This window comes from Micropterus salmoides, unplaced genomic scaffold (assembly GCF_014851395.1).
Source record: "Micropterus salmoides isolate LMB-PRFRI ecotype aquatic unplaced genomic scaffold, ASM1485139v1 Ms_hic_scaffold_7, whole genome shotgun sequence".
NCBI lineage: Eukaryota > Metazoa > Chordata > Actinopteri > Centrarchiformes > Centrarchidae > Micropterus > Micropterus salmoides.
Genome location: NW_024044459.1, coordinates 27734948 through 27750423, shown reverse-complemented (window position 1 = coordinate 27750423; position 15476 = coordinate 27734948). Strand labels below are relative to the sequence as shown.

At 42.2% G+C, this 15476-nt stretch overlaps 1 protein-coding gene across 4 annotated transcripts in view; it reads right to left on the bottom strand.

The window, feature by feature from the left end:
- Positions 1-15476, bottom strand: part of LOC119892422 (RCC1 domain-containing protein RUG3, mitochondrial-like) — a 301658-nt gene that overhangs the window by 251556 nt on the left and 34626 nt on the right. For all 4 annotated transcript variants that reach the window (XM_038704650.1, XM_038704648.1, XM_038704651.1 and 1 more), the window contains one exon: positions 1448-1490. In XM_038704650.1, the coding sequence (XP_038560578.1) occupies positions 1448-1490 (43 nt within the window). The remainder of the gene's footprint in view (positions 1-1447; positions 1491-15476) is intronic.

The window sequence follows — 15476 nt, the reverse complement described above, 5'->3', positions numbered from 1 at the left end:
AATTTAACAAGTAACAAGTCATTTTAATATAATGATAATATAAGATTGGTATGTATCACTGTTTAGTGTACACCCCGAGAAGGAATACTGTGGTCTCTTTCTGATATTTTCTCTATACAGACAAGAGTCATATATGGTGTGTGTCTAACAGGCATATTTCAGTGAGGTCAGGTTTACGTTCCTAGGGAAGAAATAATAACTGAACCTAACTCAATTTGTAGCTGTACAAATGACTTCACGTAGGCCTTGGCTGAGAGTTGTGTTTCTGTCTCCATGTCCCTAGTGTGAGTGAACAAAGAACATCCAAGACCCCTTTTCAAGATGAGCTGGTCAAACGCAGCCCCAGCACCCCTGTGACCTGTGAGCTCCCAGCAGCTTCAAACAGAGCTCTGCTGTTTGCTTCTTGATAAAATGCTCTTCTTTGTATTTGTTTCCCTGAGCCAGCGTCATAACCTGCAATGCCCCGGCCATATCTGCTAGTTTGCGGCATGTCTGGGAAAAATAACAAACAGTCTTCTCCATTATTTCCACAAACGGGGAACGAAAGGTCCTCGCCCGCCATCCCCACGAGAGCCTGTATTGATTACAACAATGCTTCAACTCAAGACAAGACCACTCTGGGGTCACAGCTATTTCCATCAGAAAGTTTGCCAGTTTAAATTTACACAGCTCCCTCGTACTCTTCTCCTCTCTCGCCTCCAGTGAGACACACAGGAGAGCTGAGGAGTTTTCAGATATCAGAGTGCCAGTTGTGTAACGGAGATGCTCACCCTTTGCTCTGCAAGTGGGTGTTGTGGAGCTCCAACTATAGGCTACTCCAACTATAAGCTCCCCACAAGAGAGCCTTGACCTGCTTAGAGGGGTCAAAGCATCATGGGAGAAGAGAGAGGGAGAGAATGAGACAGACAGAGGGATGGAGAGCAAGAGAAGAAGAATAAGGGACAATGGGAGATGATGAGTGTGAGAAGTGATGCCGTTGTTTCTTTTATGTATTTCTCTGAGGTCTGCTGTGCTGCTGTTTGAGTACTTGAGGGCCACTGAATCATTGCAGCCCAAAGGCCCTTAGATGTCATTACAGCCAGTCTGGCTCCTGGCTGGAGAAGTTTTAACAAGGAAGCTCATCAGGAGGAAAACAACTTATGTTTGTGTATAACTATGTCTGTCTGTCTGTTTGTCAGAGTGTCTATCTTCACGTTAATATCTCACTCTACAGCAGAAGAAAATGAGGCAATTGAATGACCATTGGGCAGAAGAAAACTAACCAAGTGTAGCTGAACTTTTATGGACACCCGAGTAGTCCCCTAAAGTATCACTACACCTTCTTATCCTTTGACACACTGTCAAAGTGAGGGCAATGAAAGTCTGGAGGGCTATAATAATAAAAAATGACGTAATACACACTGTTCACATGCTCATTTAGATCTTTTTACTTGTGAAATTCACTTACTGTCCACTGGTGCCATTTCCCCACGCAAAGATCTTGTTGTCCACTGTGGAAAAAAGGAATACAACGTTAGCATAAGACACAATGCGGTAAAATACTTTGTTTAGTATGGACTATCTTTGAGACAGTCTTTGAAAGATGTGGGGTTATTGTTGTGAAAATAGTATAAAGTAGTCATCTTCAAAAGCTGTAGGTGTTTCACAGTAACAGCTTAGGTAGGGCGTTTTTGCTTTTGTCCTCAAGTGTAGAGTGAGCGGTGCTGTGTCAGTGGGTGGACCCTTCCCCACTGTGTGAAGTTTGATTAATACAGCCTCGACAGAGAGTTCAGAGACTGGGGCCACCTCTCACACACCCTGCTGTAAAATAATGAGCCTTCAGCGAGAAGGAATAATATACATGGGAGGGAAGAGGCACTTCCTTAGTCTGAGTCCAAGCTGAATATATTCAAATGAAATGAGGAGAGGAGGCCATCCTAACTGATTAGACATGTCGCAAAGAGAGGGAGAAGCCTATATATTTCTCCTTCTATGTACATGTATTCAACTGTCACCTCTCTGCTCTAACAATTCAACATGGCATTGATCCATTTGCATATAGTTACTATAAATACCTGGACCTCTACCTGTTCCTGCAGTGATTCCAGTCATGTTGGAACACAGACAAGCCTTATTGGTCTTATGGGAACTCAAACACCACAGGGGTAACAGCCAATAGCAGCAGACTTTACTCATCAAGCAGCCGAGCACTCATACATTATAGAGTAGGCTATATGATTTACCTAAGCTTGTCAAGAGAGAAAAATTATCAGGCAAATGTGGGGTAATAAATTGTAATCCCTGCTGCATATGTTTGACTCGCGACCCTTGGCATTTTAAGGGTTGGGTTGTATGAAAGAGTTGTAGCAAAATGTTCGAAAGGAAGTAACATGAAAGGTGAAATACCACTTGGAAACTTGAGGAAAATGTGCAAAACAGGTCACTGACCTTTGTGAGAAGTACTGCATGTTTTGAGGAATGTATACCACGTGTTGCTGTTATCACAAGAACAAGAATGCAACCCTTACTGTTACATAAGATGTTCGTAGTACATGCTCATACCATAAATTATATACTATTCACTAACGTTGGCAGTCCTATTTTTTGGCAGTATACAATATATTAATGTTCTTTTGAGGTCAGTTAACTTTAAACCTTGAAATCCATCTGCAAAATTCATGTCTGAAATCAGAGAGCGGGTAAAAAAATTTTTTTAAAAGGCTTTTGTGGGCCGCTACTATAGCCGTTACAGTCACTTTATTCCAGCTGCGAGCTCCTCCTTTAACATATAAATGCAGTAATGTCCCCAAAAAAACATTCCCAAATCTAAAAAAAAATATTTTGTCATATGTCTTTATTTCTTCACTTTTAACAACTTTTTTAGTATGAAGATGCTACATATTTTTCAGAATATAGTGTGCAATTAAGACACAGGCATTGCTGCTAAAAATCTTGTGTAGGTCACTATTTATGCAATTGCTATATCCCTGTGTGTATAGATGTGGTACTCTAGTTTTTAATTGTTTTTAATACCATGCCGAAATGTAACACTATTTTGGCTCTGCATATTGTAGCAAAGCAAACATGAACCACTGTACATATAATACGATATAGTCGACTTTCTTTACTACAGAACAAGACTAGGCAATAAACACAAGAGGCTGTAACTTCAGCTTGAGCACCAGAAAGAAACAGCACTTTTAATATGTGGGTATGTTATGAGCTTTTAAGTGTTCCTGGAGAAATGCATATGGTAATAATTCACATGAAATTATATCCTTGAGCTCAGTTCAGAACATACAGCTCACAGCGCTGACCACACTCATTATTGACTACTGTTAATATCCAGTGTATGTACAGTTGCTCTGGTCACAGGAAAACTAAAAATAACAAAGTAAAATGCTTTAAAAGGATATCCATTAAATGACCATGCTTTAAAATACAGAAATCCTTAAATACATTAGCAGAGCACGGAGCATTGCTGCAAAAATCATGGCTGACTGTGGGGCTGGAGCTGTTACTGTCATGCACAAAGAAGAGACTACACGAGTCCAGGATTTAAGTTTACTTTTACAAGCATGAGAATCCTCACTGGAATAATGAAATAAAGATGAGAATGAAAATGCAGTGGGAATAAAGACTGCGACTGTTCCAGAGTTTTATTTTCTTGTTTTGTATTTTTTGTTTTCTTCTGTTCTTGTACTTTTTGTTTTCTTGTTTTTGTTTTCTTTTGCTCCTTTAACTCTGGAGAATTGTTATGTGGGAGTATGATAAATAGCGGTGCTTAGAGTGTGTAGAACCAAAACACAAAAATATTGGCAGCCGTAGGTCTGCTTTAATACTCTGCACACATGCACATTATTAACGCTATCTGTGTTAGTCCCAGGCTTTCGGTCAAACGGTACAAAATAATAAACAGCATTTAGAGTTTTACATTTAAAAAAACTCCAGTTGACTGCTGAAAACTTTACTATAGATGGTCAAAGTCTATTAGGTTAGTTTAGCAGCCTTTCTTAAGACTGATTAGCATCCTGACACATTTTAATTGTTTTGTCTAGTCAGTTTCAAACCAAGGCTAAGAATCCAGGTCTTCAAAGTTTATTATTATTGTTACGTGGCCATTAATGTATATTTATCTGAGTATCCAGACACGTCACTTCACTGTGATACCCCCCGCCCCCTTTGTATCTTTAAGTCCTCTGTTATACTCAAAGTGGCAGATGTTTCTACCCCACCCCACTCATCCACCCAGTTCTCTCTCTGCGGCAAGGGCAGCGGCTGGTGCGGGGGCACAGAGGCCGACAGTGGTGCATCAGGCTGACGTACAGAACTGATGGGCAGGGCTGAGAGCTGGCAGTGTGGCAGGCTGAGCGTTCACCCTCCTTTGCCCCCCACTAGCCCCTGCTGCTCTGCACCATACCCAGGCACCAGCATCCCAGTGGCTGGTGGCCCATTGCTTTGCTCCCCCATAAAAATAGCCCATCCCATTATTCTTCTGCCTCCCGGGGGCCACAAGGTCTCCAGCATCATTACCAGGACTAAGGATCTGACTCTGCCGCCACCACTTGGCACTCGCCTTCCTCTCCCCTCACTCCTCTAATTATAGGTCAAGCACTCTTTTTGTAAATTATAAAACCTTTGTTCTTATCAAGAAAACAGAAAGAAAAGAAAGATACCGTGGAAGGAAGAGGAGCAAGGAAGAAGAGAAAAAGTAGATGAAGAAAAAGGAGGGAAATGGTGTAAAAATTAGACGAGGAGGAAAATTTTCAATTATAAAACCAAGCTAATTTGGTATGACCAGCGACTGTCATGCATGGTGACGGAGCTCCATTATGCAGTCATTTGAGCTCTTTCAAATTAGTTATGTTAATGTCCTGCGTGTGAATGTAACACTTGGATGGGACAAGATTTCAGCAATTAATTTCTACAGTCAGCGGAGAGACAAGCAAATTTATTTTCCCCCTCTCAGGGAATTGGTGGTGGAGGGAGTAAGGAGGGGAGAGAGCATTCTGGAGCAGGGAACAAGCTAAACACAAGACCTAAATAAAGCCTGAACAATGGGAGCCAATGCCTCCTCATTCATTCAATTGACAATGTTTTGCAGCTTAAACCTGTTTTATTAATTATGTTTGACATTTCCTTAATTAGTTTCATTTACACCAAATCAATCCCTGCTGCTGTACAGCGTCATTTATCATTTTAAAAAATTTGCATAGCCAGTGCTGACTTTTTCTACTTAATTATACATTAAAAGTGTCAGCCGCGCTTGCTGCCTGGCATTATCTGAGGCAGAAAGGTTTGTGGCTGGACGGGGGTGGCATTAATCATCAGGGCGGGCGCGGGCAAGGGGTGCTCCCGGTCGCCAGCGGGAGAGCCGAGCGGGGCTTCTCATTTTCCAAGCTTGATGCTTCCGGGGCCGTGGTGACCTCAATGACCTACGGCGAGAGGCAGACAAATCAACGACCTCCAGCCCCAAAAACAACTACAGCTTGTTTATAAACCATGGTGAGAGGAGAGAGGGAGGGAGGTGGAGTAACCAGGAAAAGAAGAAGCTGGAAGATGTGTAGTCAAGCCAAAAAACACAAGTTGAGCAGCATATATACAAGTATTAAAGGAATGGGTTAGATCACAGAATCCTTTCCAGACATGTGACATCACTAAATGCAAGTTTTTCCAGCATGTTCAAGTAATGTTTTTCAGAAAAACTAGTAAAGGGAACCAGCTTTTCAAACGTATGGTTTCATGAAATGATCCCATCTTTTGTTGTTGCAAGTCACAAATCAGTAGTAATGGCCATATGTATTGCGCTATTATTCCAATAGCAACTCATTTGACTGAGTCAACTAACTGAGTATGGCTATTACCTTCCCTTTGGAAAGTGTGTGAACACATAGCAAACTGACAGCTCAAACACCTGGCAAGCTCACTCCCAAGTAAATCTTCTGAGTGTTCAGGTGAACATGGCTTTACAAATCACCCATTCAGGAACCAAGACAGAAATTGGCAGGTAGGCAGAGCCGTGATGTCAGGAGTGAAAATTACTCTGAAATGTGGAGCACAGTCAGAGGCTGAGTGAGTGAGTCTCTGAATGGTGAAAGCTATGGGTGTCTCTGTGTACTGTGTTCACATGGGAAATCAAATAAGTGTATTTTGGAGGTGAGTCAACACTTTTGTCCTTTAGAAAAAAAAAATGATGTCAATTTAAATTCAGAATGGCCTCAGGTATTGTCACATACAAAGAAAAGTGTAGTGCATATCAGGACATGGTACCTTCTCATGCACAACTGAATCAACTACTCTCTCTGTGGAAGAATATCAGTATTTACCTTGTAAGAGTTCTTATACTTCAATTGATCTTTTAAAAGGAAGTCTCTCTTTAATTAAATAGATGCCATAAAAGGTGCAGTGATAAAACCAGTCATTCTTAACATGAGCTGTTTGAGCTAGAATCAATGAGAGGGAAACATCCTGAATTCGGAGCTTTAAAAAAAAAAAAAAGAAGAAAAAGTCCGTCCCAAGCCACTGATTTCTCAAAAAGTCCCCTGAATAAGCTGTATCAAGATGTAAAGAAGAGGCTGTAGCCATGGGTTTGCTTGCAACGTCCTTCAAGGGCAACACAAAAGACAGGCGGGCAACAAAGAAGCTGATGAAGTGGCTAATGCCCTGGCATGCCCCAACAGGAGCAGCAGGGGGTCAGCCAGAGGCGGCTACATGTGCACGCCTCACTGCCTCGTCTGGCCCCAGCTGAAGTACTAACTATCCTTCCAGGGTCATTAGATTAAGAAATGCAAAACCAGGAGCAATACCTGTAATTGCAACAGGCCAGATCAATATTGGAAAAGCGAAAAAAAAAAAGAGGGGGTGGGGGGTGGTTACTCTTGCCAAGAGACAGGGGAATGCTTAAGAATTCATTCCTAAATTGTTGGCAATGGAAAGTCTGAGTATCAAACATTATTATTCTAAAAAAGTTCCTAATCAGCATATTAATGGCGGCACATTGACTGCAGAAGTTTCTATTATTTCAAAGTAAAGTAGTTGAAATAAGCCACTGACTCTTTTCACTCATAAAAATATTATAATTCATATAAGTGATCACTCTAAAAACTAGAACTTTCCTCTCTCTACAGCTCCCCCCAAACATCACTATCAATTCCCAGACCAAAAGTACCCCTTTAAATGCAAAACATTTTCACTATCAAGGATTATGCTTTCTTTTAGGATATATGAAAAACCCTTTGTGAAAATATGATGATGAATTCATGGGCCTAAAACTCTGGAGTAGTTTTTACATCGGCGAAAAACGGAGGGAAGGGAGGAGAAAAATCACCTATTTGGATGGCATACATTACCATTACTCTTGTATTGTGTCTCCACTTTTCATAATGACGCGGATAAGTGTCCTGCTCCGAATGCGTATCCGCTGACAATGGAGGCAGACATTACTTGGTTAAAAGCTCAGGGTCCTGTGGGTAAAGAGGCCCAGAGAATAAAGAGTATCCGTCATGGCTAACGAGCTATAAGGATAGCACATTGCCTTTATAAATCACTAGATCTTGCTGTTTATTTAAATTCATTGGTGCCTCATTATAACTGAGCTATGCACCTTTAGGTCTGAGTTGATTAGGAGTGCCATAGCTCAAAATGGCTTTTAATTCAGTGAAACGCAGCTCTGACCTTGGTGCCGTAACCCTGACTAAAACACGCAGCGACTCCCACATTAATAATGATGCTACCTTTACTGGGCCGCGGAGCCGCGCCGCTGCTACTTAAAATATGTATTATTAGTTACCAGCGACGGCACATTTATCACACCAAATTACCCTTCGGTGTAAAACTGCTTAATTCTGGGTCCCTGTACCCCTCTGCACTATTACCTGCTCTTTAGAAAGGCCTGGAATTAAATGTAAGGATGAAATGTCAGGGTAATGGGGAAGAGGATGCGGGTCGATGGGATGCACACTTGATCATTCCCTAGTGGCCTTCTCCACATCAAGACGATATTCTGAATATGTATTCCTCATAAAGGAACTTCCATTGCACCTTGCTTTGTAGACCTTTAAAGATGTAAATGAAGGGTACTTCTTTGAAATATATTTTACACTGTTCATTAAAAGTACATGCAAAACATTATCCACTCCATGTGAGATTGAATGAGAACTTTATACTCTAGGTATCAAGATTTCATCAAACATGTATCTCATAAATTGAAACTTTGGATGAGCTGTAAACTTTTATTAACTACGGCAATTTATTAGTCCAACAGTTCAGGGAGTTGGGTGCACATAAAGTACATAAACATCGCATTTATGCGCACATAAACAAACACGCCGCCCTATCAACCTCCAGCCTATTGCAGTTGGAGAATGGAAACCGGCCTGCAGCCACTAAATACTTGTCATTGTTCATCCCGTGTGTGCCCACCAGAGACTGATTACTTTGACCAATCGGCTAAATGATTAGATCAATTAGGTACTTTGAGTGGGCATCAACAGCGGCCTGCTGCAGCTTCAAGACCTGTGGGCCCATCAGAACCGCCTCATTAGGTCTCTGGACTCGACCCAAAATCACACCACAAAGACAAAGATAGAGGACCAGAGGAGAGAAAGAAAGAACGAGAGAAGACTAAACTTCAGTAAGTGAATTTAGACGCATTCCTACAATAAAGCACCTCTGGGATCAATTGCGTTTATGTGGTGCAACATCTCAAAAACATGTAAAAACAATACAAAGCGATCTAACAGATACATAAGTGGGAGTATTTTGAGTGTTAGCCATATAATCCATTGTTATGAGACCAATGGGAATGCACTGGTATACAGAATTTCTTTTTCTCTAAGGATAACATCAAACAGTCCAGTAATAATTTAGATTACCAGGGACAACACTACGTGGGGTTTACAGAGGAACACAGACAGTGCTGGCATAAACACATTTCTCATATCAAACACAGCCGTATAGTACATAAATATATGCACAATACATTAATGGTTCCTGCTCATCTGAGCAAGTGGCAAGGCTAGAGCAGCAGGGGAAAAGAGACGTTACACACGTTCCATCAGATGTCGAATCAATTAGTCACGACCATCTTCCAGAGTCAGAAATAACCACTCGTCCTCTAGTCTCCAGGGAGCCTGGGATAGGCCCGGGCAACAGAGGAGAGATGGGAAAGGATCCAGAGACCCATAGGGGGGTAAAAAGGAGGAAAATGAGAGAAAGGGAGAAAAGGGGATAAATAATGCTGTCTGTTCTATACTGCACAGACTAGCGCCTCTATTTCACTGGATTTCCATACATACAGACAATTCTACACTCTCAGCAGAAGTGCTTTGCATATCAGAGGGCACTCATTTTGTACACTGCAAACACTCAGGTCATTAACATGTGATGACATTATCTTCCTAATCGCACTACAGAGGGTCTCCTCTATAATGTATACAACGCAACTGTAGCACCGACTCAAACCCTATTTGACAGTATCATGGTTTTCACTGGGCTGCTGTTTGGTTGTTTCCTCACCACAAAGCCTTTAATCTTTTAATCTGACACATAAAGCAAGTGTATACAGAACAGAGATCATGTGACCACTTTGCTAAAAGGTAAAGAGACATGATTATTCTGTGTAAAGGGAAACACAATGGAGATCCTTTCCCCGCAGGCTAAAAATAATTTAATCTGTCATGTAGGTGCACAAATAACAGTCTTATACCTGAATAGCACCTATTATTACCGGGCTTCTGAAGTTGGTAACAGATAAATCTGTTTTTCTTCATCTGTGCTGTGGTAAACAGAGGAGAAGCTATTGTGTCTGCTCAGATTTCCCTCTTGCTTTGGTAATCTCTCTGAACAGCAAGATTAGAACAATTTGTGTCAAATGGAAGAGAGCAGAGTACAAGCTGAATAAAATCACCTAAAATACTTTTATTAAAAACTATGTTCTAAAGATAAAAAAAATGCATTATCTGCAGCATCTAAAGCATAGCTGTATTGTTATAATTTAGTTTTAGGATTGTGGTTGACAAACATTACAGTTCTGCTGTATAAAGCAAGTACTCCACAAACACATAAATAAAGTTGCACAAATTAACATTGATGGCGACAGCTGCTACCTATCCAGCAGTCTTAGTTAAATGCTTGTGTTTAGTATTCTTATGTTTTTGGTTGAGGATTTTCTGAATGGCACCAAGACTCCACATTTTCACATAGTCAGGCAACTGAAAGTGCTGCAACTAACATTATTCACAGCCCCTGTCTTTGTAAAGTTCCAATGGTAAAATCTGTCTAATAAGACAGGTGGTCCCCACTGTACGCTGCACCTACCAACCCTCTGGGTGTAAGTGTTGTTGTTTGCACATGGACACAAACCCTAGAGGCAGTGGGGTGGGGGGCAACCAGCAAAAGAGAGACAGAGAGGGGCATCCCACAAGCCCCTCTGATTCTGCCTGTTATTTTCCCCAGGTTGCGGTGAGTGCTCCTTGTTGGTAGGGGTTGGCAGCAAAGCATCGGCAGAAGGAATCAGAAAGCTCTGGTCCCCGCTCTGATTCCGCTACATTAGATGGCGTGTGTTTGTGCCCTAGGGATCGCAGCGCCTCAGCCTGTGTTTGGGGTACTTTGTCAGATGACTCAGTGTGTGTGATTTATGAGCTCTGGAAAGGTTGCATTTCCAGCACGCGTGGACGTCCGCATGGTAAATGGAGAAATTCTGAATTTATTAACATACAATGAATGATGATTAATGTTTTCGTATAGATCAAGCTCTCTTTTCAGATGTCTCAGTGTGGGGGGCGATATATGCAGCAATAAAATGATATGTATGTACTCAAAAGCACATTGTATGAGTGTTGAGTCTATGACTCTTTTAGACACATTCACTGTGAGCCAAACATTGGAAGGTATCGTAGCGTTGTCTGCACTATCTCCATGGACCTTTATGTATACATAGCACAACAGTAATTCTTCTGCATGCATTATCCTCCACACAAAGTGAACTGTTCTCTTCTATGGCACAAGCACCTTGCATAGTCAATGAGAGAATGTATAAATTAAAAACACAAAAAACTGTGAGCAACAGAATGCAATTTAGACCAATATCAGGATACATTTAGAGATCCATTTGTCAAAATCCCCACCATTATTAACTTTTGTATTCTACAACACATCTCGTGTCTCCCTCATCAGCTTTTTCAATATCTTCTCAAATACATTACTGCCAGTGTAGAGCGGGTATGTTCACCCTAGGCCAATTACAGCAGTGAACCATAAAGGTAAGCAGTGCTTTGCAGGTTTTGTCATATATTTGCCTTTGTGTCCCAGCCAGGCCCCCGCAGTGGTAGGTGGGAAATACAGAGAATGTCGGACATCCTTCTAATCGCATTGACAACAGAGAACTCAATATGCAGAGGCATGTTTCTGACAGGTTTTTGGGTGTACATCGACATGGGTGAACGTGAGTGTACCTACATGTTTGCACCTCAAAATGGTGAATCAAGGCTGACTTCTACTTATGCAGTGACCTTACCATTTCACCCTTGGAATGAGGTTGAATATTGCTTTATGCTTGCATGTGAGAAAAAAAGAAGAGGTAGCTGGGTGGAGAGATCATTCCACTGTGTAGCTAAAAAGAATCTAATGTGTGTGTATGCATATCTTGATGTGGCTATAAATATGTGCACTTAGACGTGCCTGTGTGTGAGATGTGGTGATGTGCACATTCTGTGTTTACTGCATGAATGCAAGTATAGATAAAGTATACAGTATGTGTGAGTGTATGTGCACATGCTTGTGGGCTAACTTCATATGTATGTGGTTGCTGTCAGAAGAAGCTGACTGGTGATGAGGGATGGAGAGAATCAGAAACACATTGGGCTGGGAATGGGGTGTGAGCCGCAGGGTCGCCCTGGCACAAAGCACAACTGCCTCGCACATCATTACCCTCATCACCCTAATGCGCACAACACTTAGAGCTACAAACAGGCTTGACTCCAGAACACACACATAGACACACAAACATAACGAGCCACGTACTCACAAAGGATCCCACACACAGATTTATAAACTCACTACACACACACACACTCTCTCACACAATGTACAATATGTTATTGCTTATTGTATAGTGTTAACAACTAACACTTTTCTTCAGTGTGAAAGTAACTGAAACTCTGAATGATAACTGGAGAAAAACAATCCCATAACATTATAAATGGCACAATCTTGACACCAAACTACAAGAAAATACAACAGGTTCAAGTACAACCTATTCTTAACAAAGTAAGCAAAAGAAGGCACAATTTCAATGCATTCAATGCAAAAAAAGCATGCGAGCCATTTCAAAACAGAATTGATCTCCACTGGGAAAAGTATACCTATTCAACTGCAGGACCTCTATAAAATCACAGTAGTTTCACACTGTAACGGATGCCTTACTCCCTTCTTGCTGCATGAGAGGTTTTAAGAACGGTGGGATCGGGGGAGCGGTAGGGTAGAGAAAAAAAAGAGGGAGGAAGAGAAGAGAGCAGAAGATACGATGCAGAAGAGTAGAAGAGAGTTAAGCCAAGCATAAAATAACTTCAATCTAACATCCTCTCAGTGGGGCGGTATGAGGCAAATAGCAATCCCACCAATGCCGTGTACTCAAGGGGGTTCCCCCCACCTCTCACTGACCCATAGAGAAGAGGATCATGGGAGAGCAGGGATGAGACAAACCCACTTCAATTAAGGCACGGCGACGTCTCGTCAGCACGGCAGATGAGGTGTCAGAGAGTTCAGCCGTGGATAGATCACAAGGAAAAAAACAGTTCCTGGCTCAGCACAGTCAGGGTCTTGCATGCCTTGGACCTTTCTTTCTAACCCCCTTCTGTCCCACTCCCCTTCTCGCAGCCTTTCTTTCAGTGGTCGGGAGACGTTTATAATATCAAGATTTTTTTGGCTGTCCTGCAGGGTCGGTTTAGCGGGGATGTCGGCAGACCCACCAGTGTCCCTTCTCACAGACCTCTTGAATTCTGGGATAGATAAAACTCTTATCAAATGTGTGCATTAGCTGCGGGCCGCCTCAACACACCTACAAATGACATTTAAAGGTCAAAACGACATGTACTGGTGGGGAGTCTCATGCTACACATTACGGAGCACCGAGATTGCTGTGGGAAAGCAGGGAGTCAAAACAGAGGAAATTTTGTGAGGGGAAGACAGCAACAAACAGGGAGACTAAAATGAGCTGTTTCAAGGGGGTAGACATAAAGAACTACACAGAGAACAGAGCCAGGTTGCCTTAACCACCAAGGGAAATCAACTCATTGTGCTAATAAAAAAAAACATGCTATTTTCGCAATGCATCACACAGTTTAAGATCCACTGCTGCAATGGGAGAAACATGCCATCCTATTCAGAGAAAGAGATCGTCTTCTAAGTGTGAGAGGCTGAGGGGAGTACAGGAGGGGGGCAAATGCTGCGAGACCCTGAGATATTTGCAAGGCCGCTCCTTTGCCAAGGATTTCAGAGACATATCTCTCTCTGTGATTAGACTGACATTACCATAATATCGGCTTTGTCACCTCACAGGCCAGTTGTTAAGGACAAGTGTCATCCTTTCCTTGTTTCCCATGGAGGCATCAAGCAGGCAAGAGGGCAGGCAGGCATCCCAAGGTATAGTATCCGCTTCCACCTCTCTCTTCACCCAGTTACCTCCACACCCCATCCACCACCACCTCCTGTGAACCTCCGCTTGGGAGATACAAGCTGGATTTGGCTCGCATCCTTGCCTCTTCCCCAATGCGCTGCGTGGCTGCCTGGTGTCAGAGCGCCAACTCTCCCGGCCCAGCTGCACTGATTAGCACAGGCAGATTATTAGCCAGGCATCTCCTGGAAGCCCCTCATAACCTTTTTATTATTTTATTTATTTATCTGACACTTTTAAATTGTGTCCCCCACCGTTTACTGTATGTGCCTCATCACAAAAAGACAAAATTAAAGGACAGAAATAAAGAAACAAACAATTAGCCTCACACCTATAGAAGCGAAGTGGGCAGAGTTAGGCGACGCAGATTTGTTAGTACTGCTTGTGGACACATCAGCGAAAAGTGATTCATCAGCATTGTGAAAACAGCTCTCTCATCTTTCATGCCTTGTCTCTCTTTATCTCCCCCCCTTATTCCACCTCCTCCTCCACTGTCTAGCACCTGTCCTGCTGCCAAGATTTCACCTCCCAAACCCTGGGACGTGGGTATCCCACTCTCAAACTTGTGCAATGCCTTATCTGTACCCCACACACTAAACATCCAGCATCTGAGGCATCCTTCTTTCCCTGTGCCAGAAATATGCCGGGATCTTTCTCCCGCACTCTCTCTCACCCCATTCTCCATCGTTTTCCGCACTCTCCCTCTCTCTCTCTCTCTCTCTCTCTCTCTCTCTGGAGCTTTGCATTTGAAATTGAACAGACACACAGCCAATTTATCATAGGCTGACACGTGTCATGTCCAAGGCCTAACCACAGGGACTTACAGTAGGCATTGCATTTATCCCCTTTGTTGTCAGCAAGGACCAAGACAATACCAGGAGCTATTAAAAAAGGGGTAAAGAAGGAGAGAGTAAAAAAAGAAGGAGAACGAAAGAGGTGAGAATATACCACTAAATATAAGCCGGGAATGCATACCTCTGATGTTTACCCTTCTGAAAGGTTACAGACCCCTGCGAGGTTGAAGCCAGCACATTTTTCTAACCAACAATCAAATGTGTAGTGGTGCAAAGCATCTGCGTATAACCCCGGATACAAAGCCAAGACAGGTATGAGATGGATTGGGTGGAGCATTAGCACAACATGGTATCGGACCTTTGTGCTGGGGTTCATGCTGTAATTTAAATTTTAATATCGCTGTGCAATAGGACAAAAAACAAAGTTCTATCCAGATGCAAAATAAAACGGCTGCCCGAAAAACACCTCTGGGAAAACATTTAAGAATAATCTGAAATTCATAAAGAAGCCTAGAAAGTTCACTCCCAGTTGCTGAGCTGCCATTTAGGTGCTTTCATAAGCTGCAATAAAGAGCAGGAGAGATACTTAATAGTAATCATTCCTGAGACATGAAAGGGGACAAAACTGTTAATGTGCATCATATAAAACCCTTTCTGTTTAATCACTTTATCGCTATATTAACGCTTCTCTCTTTGAACAGGTTCTTTAAAATAACACAAGTCCTTATCGTTATAGTGTGTGGAAGAGGCAAGAAAGATGACCCTGTCTGATAATACTGTCACTACAAAGAATGTATATATTCTCCTTATGCAGACGAGGTGGAAAAGATAAAAAGAATGGGGACAGAGGCTAATGAGGTGAGGGAGGGGTTTGAGTGTGTGTGTGTGTGTGTGTGTGTATAAACCACAAGGTTATTAATTGCCATCCTGCACGTCCATAGGCTTACCTTTATTCCACTTTAACACTATGGTATTTGGCATGAATGTTGGCTGTCTGCAGGGAATTTCAATGCAATGAAACTGACTTAAAC